The 7,016-nt window shown below is 41.3% G+C and overlaps 1 protein-coding gene across 1 annotated transcript in view; it reads right to left on the minus strand.

Annotated features, from left to right (window-relative positions):
• nkain2 (sodium/potassium transporting ATPase interacting 2) overlaps positions 1-5,778 on the minus strand; it is a 101,947-nt gene extending 96,169 nt beyond the window's left edge. Inside the window, exon 1 of the mRNA XM_014337661.2 lies at positions 4,345-5,778. Within this exon, the coding sequence (XP_014193147.1) occupies positions 4,345-4,398 (54 nt within the window). The 5' untranslated portion in view covers positions 4,399-5,778. The remainder of the gene's footprint in view (positions 1-4,344) is intronic.
• Between the last annotated feature and the right edge of the window lie 1,238 nt (positions 5,779-7,016).

The following is a 7,016-nucleotide window of genomic DNA, read 5'->3' on the forward strand; positions in this document are numbered from 1 at the left end:
TAATTACATTTTACGTTTTTTTTCTTTAGAGGTTACTTGATTCACTGAGAATATAACCATTTATTCAATCCCCCAAAGTCAATAGTCCCTTTAGCTTTACTTACTAAGTGTGGCTGTGAGGAAAAGAAAGAAAACGATTTAGACTGGCACCGAGCGCTATCAGAAAAGCAGCACACTTTTTTCTTTGAACTAACTGCTGACATTAAATTACACATTACTAATAAAAGCAAGACCAATGAAAACAATCAGGCAAATATATACATTTGGCTGATAGAATCAATTAAACTCTGCACGCTTTGACGTCAGCTGTGAAGTAGACATATCTCCAACCTGGATCATTGATCTCTGCTCAGGTGTGGCGACATCAGCTTTTAGCAATTAACCTAGCTAATGAAGCAGGGGGAAAAACTGCTGCTAGGAGTTACATAAGACATCAGTTCCCCTGCATAAGACACACTGACCAGTCAACCCGATATTGCACCAAAACTTGCAACAGACATGCCGGTCCACTGGTTTTTTTTACACTTTGGAGAGGCAAAGCGTGAAAAAGACATGGTGGAGCGCTGTGTCTATTACATGTTTTGCCGTGATACTGGGTTGGACCAGTGCTGCTTCCTACTCTACAAGCTCCCCAATTAGGCGGAGGCTCACTTAGCAAAAACAATTACTTCTAACAGGGGGGCGTCTGAGGCAGGGTAAGAGGCTGTCTTTAATCTGTGGTCAATGTGGTTAACTCACAGCAGAGAGGACTGAGAGCAGCGTGCCTTCTGGTGAGGGAACCGCAGGAATGAAATATCTTCACATGTATGTCTTTGAAGAGTGGAAATGAGCACTTTTTGTGATGCTTCACGAGCCCTCTGCTCCAATAGCTGCAGATGCTAACCGTGCATGGCCAAGCTGAAACATACAGAAGTGTTAGATCTCCAGCTCATCAGCTGGCTTAGCTATTACAACGGTTAACAGAGCAAAACATGTTGTTGACTATGGCATAGCATTAGTTCCACCGCATTAGATACAATGACTATCTCTGTGACAGCATCTCATTCACAAGCACTCTCTCTCTCTCTCACACACACACACAGAGTCACTCGTGGCCTTTATTTCACACAGGGAAATACACAGCATCCCCATTTACAGCACAGTGGTGTGTTTCTTCGCGTACAGTGTGTGCACCGCATTTGGTAAACTCATCGGCATTCTGCTGCGGGCGTGTTCACTTACAGAACTGTCTTTATTTGAATGGAAACGAGCAGAGCAACGTCCTATTTCACAGCACAATAGGCCTACAAGCACACGCTCGCTCAAAGAGGGTCATGCACATAATATCTTTATGGTAAATTGGATAGGTTTTTTTTCTCTATATTTTCCTTTTGTATTGAAAACAGAGTGCTTCGTGCTGCCGCTAACAGCTTCCTATTCATCATCACAATAGCTTTTTACTTTTGCACACACTCACTGTACATGACTGCAAAGGCTGCAACAGCCAAAGCGTTTCACCTCATGTTTATGCATTTCTGTTCACATGCGTGTTCACTGTCCCATTCTATATCATAGCCTGTCTTTGGCTACCATACACGCGGCAGACAAAAGCTCCACAGCGAGATCCTCTAACAGCAACATTTCATAAATCTTTAGAAAATGCAGGATTTATTCTGTGATGAGTGGTACCGCTTTGCCTAAAGGGAATGATTTCCTTTATTTCCCCGGGTTAGCGTCTGGAGAATCTTTGCCTGGAATTATTGCTCTGCTGTGGCTGTTAGTCTTATAGCTACTATGTACAGTAGCAATAATAATCCTTTAGTTTAAAATGTAGCTAGAATGAGCAGCTTAAATATAACAGTATTAGAAAGAAAAGTAAAGGCATCTACTTTCCCACAACTGGGGATCAATTAAAGGCATGCTCTCAGCTTAAAAAGTCTGTTTGAGGACTTAAAAGGGAGCCATTAGAAACAGCGTTTCTTTTTGTCTTATTCTTAAAGGAACATTTTTTAATTACAATCTCCAAAACTGAACTTTCACCACCAAGCAGCAGCATTTTAACAAGCAAGTGTTTAAATGTTTTAGATGTGTCCTGCTGTCCTTTTTGGAACTGTTTCTATACAAACAGTGCCGTCTTTGCCTCCTCCAGCCGATCTTCACGCACAGTCATCCATGCAGCCCCTTCAAGTAGTTAACGTTCATAAGAGTGAACAACATTTTAGGAGGAATTTCAGAGGTCAGTATTTTACAGCACTGAATTATTAAACAAGTATTGTGAATGTTAACCTAGCCAGTACACATGTTGGTGCTACCTGTTTAACTGTTAGCAATTACCCAATGGCCACATTATCCATCTGAAACCATTAATGCAGCAGCTTGTGGACTGTAGCCAGATAAAAGATGAATATTTCTTGCAGCAGAACGAATACCACACTTCATCCAAAGTTTATCTTTAAATTTTCTTTAATGCTCTTCTTCTACAACAATTAAGTTACTTACATTTGGTAGGTATTATGCTGTTGGTTGTACCCTTCGTTTATTATGAGGAATACATATATAAAATACATTTTAACTTCATGGTCTGTAGTGAAATTGTCTAAAATAAGTAAAATCTCTAAAATTAATCCTAAATACTTATTTTGTTAAATCAAATTTATAATTGGGGAAATTAGTTGAAAATTAACAAGTTAACTTTTTCAAGATTTTTAATTGAGTCTTCACTGGTACTTCTACAGTTGCACTACTGGGTCAAAACATTGCCTTTGGTTTCAAAAGTGGCATCAAGTATCGATTCGAATATTGTCTTGGGCATCAGTATTGATATTGAAATTCTATTATCGAGTCAACCCTAGTACAAATTGGTATTGGAACGTACAGCCAGGTCCTACTAGAAATTCCTGATTATCTCTTCACCACAACACAGCACTCAGTCACTTACAACATAAAGTTTGTTCACGTTCTTAATGCCCTTCCTGACACCATCCCTCGGTGGTCTGGAAGGGCATCCAATGTAAAAATCTGCCAAATCAAAGCTGCACAGCTACCTGTTGTGGCGACCCTTTGTGAATAAAGGGAGGAACCAGAAGTAGGATTTAACTGTTTCGCTTGGAAATTCACAATAAATACCTTTAAGCTGCCAAGAGTAACACAGATGCCGTAGGTACAAGAGATGCTTGCAATAACACCAAGTGGAAAAATGTTTACATATCGCTCAACTTTATTGAAAGAGATGCGATGCAAACAGTGGAACGGCCTTACCGAAGAAACAACAGCCTATATTTATATTTCCTATAGCATCCTCTTAACTAAGGTTGGGCAAATAGACTGTATTCTTGTACACACACACACAGATATAAAACTACGAAATGATAAAAGACAAAATAAAATGCAAAAGCTGGGTTTCCACAGGTAGTTTACAGGAGATTTATGTGTAGTGACTTTATATAGTGGTATACAGAAACCAAGGTGGCAACAAGCTTGTCACAAACTAACCAAAACAAGGCTAAAAAAGCCTGAAAATCTAATCAAATTTAATTTAAAAAAACAAAACAAAAAACGTTAACTGAATTCCAACAATGTTTATTCACATGCTACCTAAGAAAAATGTTATCCACTTTGCCTGTTTAATAAGAAATGTCATGATCTACCAGCAGGTCACCCACATTAAACCATTTGGCAGCTCTTGCTGCTTCATTACATCGTTCTGCTCCTGGGAAAATTTTTCCTCATATTATGCAGAAGCTACAAGACAGAACTAATAAAACTGTTTGTGCTGCTCCTCACACTTCCTCACATGTATGCACACATACACACCTACAGACCATCCCTCCTCCCAGTTGTCTTGCCTGGCACCAGTTTCCACTGACACAGATGGTGTAAAAGAGAGATACACCGGGAGACAGACAGACACAGAATGGCAGCGTCTGATGCTGCAACCTTATAATGGGTCTTTACCTTCTTTGCTTTACATGTACCTGCTTCATATATCTATCCATCTGCCATCCACCCATACCTCGTTTCTCTACAGTGCCTCCATCTATCACTCTCCACCTCCATCAATCCCTCTATATGGACTCTTAGTACAGCCTCAGAGCTCCAGGCAACAGTATTCATCTATTCAGTCCTCATATTCGTCATTCAACATCATTCCTTGTATCATGACCTTTTATTAACTTCTGAAATGTGACCTTTGAGTAATCCATCTCTCCCTCTCTCCAGCCACCCACCTCTCCTCCTGCTCCACCTCCAGATAAAGATGCCTTTTTTTCTTCTTTTCCATTAGAACCTGTCTGTTTGTGGAGCTTTTCAAAGATTTAACCCAGACTTTCCTCCCCTTACAGGATCAATAGTAACGTAAACACTCACCAGCTGCATGCCACAGATGAAGGCCAAGGTGCACCTGCCACTGCAGCACCCCATGATGTCCTCCTGGCTCTCTCTGGAGGTCCACGTGGAGCAGAAACTCCCCAAGATCTCTCCTTCAAAATCCAAAAGCTCCCAAAGGGCCGTCTGGCTGGCCTCCAGCCCAGGTAGAAGCACTCCCTTCTCGGGCTCAGAGGACAGGGTACCAGCTCCCCCCTTGTACTCTCTGGAGCTGAAGGGAATGAAAGGCAACTACTTAAGCCCGTAACAGTACGTCCTTTGGGGAGGGGGATGATTCAAGTCCACAGAGCTGGATATGTAGATAAACCCTCTCCAAGCCTCAGCAACTGAGGGCACTTTAGTAGCCTGCTAAATCAGCTGCATTTCAATACATGTGACACAAACGAAGTCAGATCCAGCTCCTTCATTCATTCATCCAGCAGAGGTTACAGCGACTTTCCAGTGATTTCTACACAGTTTGCACTTGTCCAGACATCACCTGCGATCACCTCGATTACTCGCATCATCATCACCTTCATCATCACAACGCTGAGCACACTGGAAGTGACACAGTCCAGCACACCAGCAGCAGCCACTTAAAGACACTGAAGGGCTGGGGGGGGAAAGAGAGACGGTGAGATTAGATGGATGTATTCCCCTCCAGATTAAATCCCTCGTTTAGTAATCCGATTAAGAGCCACTTGCATTCGTGTGAGTGAAACAGCCTAATTTGTTGTAGGGTGGAGAAAACAAGCGAAAGTGGTCCCTGCCTCTTTTCACACAGGCGAGCTCCTCTCCTCTCAGGGGAAGTAACGGGCATGTAGCGGCAACATCCTTCACCAAAAACCGCGTTTTATTTATTTATATATTTATTTCAAATCTCCAACACTTAGGTCCCAAACCTGTCTTATATCTTCCGATAGCTGTGGTGTTTTATCCAGTGAGAAAACGGTCATTGATAAAAATGTTGTGAGGTGTCAACAGCCGCTGGAAGCTGATTTCGGGGGGCGCTTTTTGGCTAATGAGTCCTCCTCCTCCTTCGGTTTATCTCCCCATCAGATCCATGGCACAACTGCTGTCTTGTCAAGCACGTCAGCCGATGGTTGTTTCAGTCGGTGCTGTCTCCGTTACTGCCAACGCGTTTATACAAAACAAAAACAAAAACAAGAAAACAGAAGAGCATGTCCAAATTTCATACACAGAGGGAAGGGGTAAATTTTCAGGTCGAGGTAAGTCTCCAAACGTAAAGCATAGTGTGTGGTGTGAGCGGGAAAAAAACGGCTAAGTTTAGTTGGTCGTCTCGGGGTTGTCTTCAAGGAGTGAACAGGGGAGACAATGAGGACCGGGATGGACCAACGGACCGAGAGAGACAGCCGAGAGAGGAGCGTCTCCCGCCTGCCATCTGTCAAGTCAAATACCTCGGTACAGTGGTGCTGTTCCGGTGGGGATTTACAAAATAAAAGTGGACATAATTAGCAAAACTTTCACTTGCCATTAATTAAGTACACGTAGTTATTACCAGGTTGGCCTCTCTCTTGCTTTTAGTACTGCCTTAATTCTCCACAGATTCAAAAAAGTGCTGAAAACATTCCTCAGATTGGGTCTGGATTGACATGATAGCATCACAGACCTGCTGCACATCCATGATTTGAAGCTGCAGTTTGAGATGATTTGAGCTTAGTGGCATGATGATTTGTCCTGTTGGAAGCAGCCATCAGGAGATGGGTGCACTGTGGTCATAAAGGGATGGGCCTGGTCGGAGACAAATACTTACTTACAATACTTAAGATGGTCAGTTAATTTAAGTTACTTTAAATCATCTTTCTAATAACTGGCGCAATGATCAAAAAAGCAAAAGCACAGTTTAGATGCAAACAGCATAGCAAATATCAGACTACACTGGTAACAGTTTAAGTGTAGCAAACAGCGCAAAGCAAACAGTATCTTAGTGTGTGCTAAGTGATGTAAGTGTGCAGGGTTCAGTTTAAACTGTTTACTGTCTGTCCTTCACATTACCTATTCCCAACCTTTAACCTGCATACTCAGCAGCTTACAGAGTGCATTACAGTTACACTAGACATGAAAGTGTTTTTACTTTAAAGCAGGTGGAGTACCACGCTGCTATCAGGGCTAATAGCACTTTATAATATTCTCGCGACTAAGGGTGTAATTCCCCAAGAATTAATGTATTTTCTGATGTAATTATATTTACCTGCAAATACTTACCAGTATATACACTAAAATAAGTAGGTAACGTATCAAGCATTTCCAAGAAAGAGCAAATAATGATACTGCCAGTAATTTCAAAGAGTGAATAACATCTGGCTAATTTAGTATAAAAGCAAATTTCCCCATCTTGTATTGTAAATATGCTGTATTATGCAGTGGCTTCACTTTGCTTTTATTTGCATATTTATTGTACATCATACTGATGTGCATCATGGATGTTGCACTATTCAACTGACCTTTTATATCACATATAAAATGTTGTAAGGACTGATCTTCCTTTCCTCCTTATAAGGATATAAAAAATAAACACCAGCATGCATTGGGCATAGGTATAGGACCATTTGATCTTATAAAGACAGATCCAAGTGAGATTTGATTTTCTTCTTTCACAACAGTTCAACTGCTGTGGGAAAAAGAAAACGAAAAAATAAACAAAACAAAAAAAA

The sequence above is a fragment of the Haplochromis burtoni genome, unplaced genomic scaffold, assembly GCF_018398535.1.
Source record: "Haplochromis burtoni strain Fernald_Lab_line unplaced genomic scaffold, NCSU_Asbu1 Contig_8, whole genome shotgun sequence".
NCBI lineage: Eukaryota > Metazoa > Chordata > Actinopteri > Cichliformes > Cichlidae > Haplochromis > Haplochromis burtoni.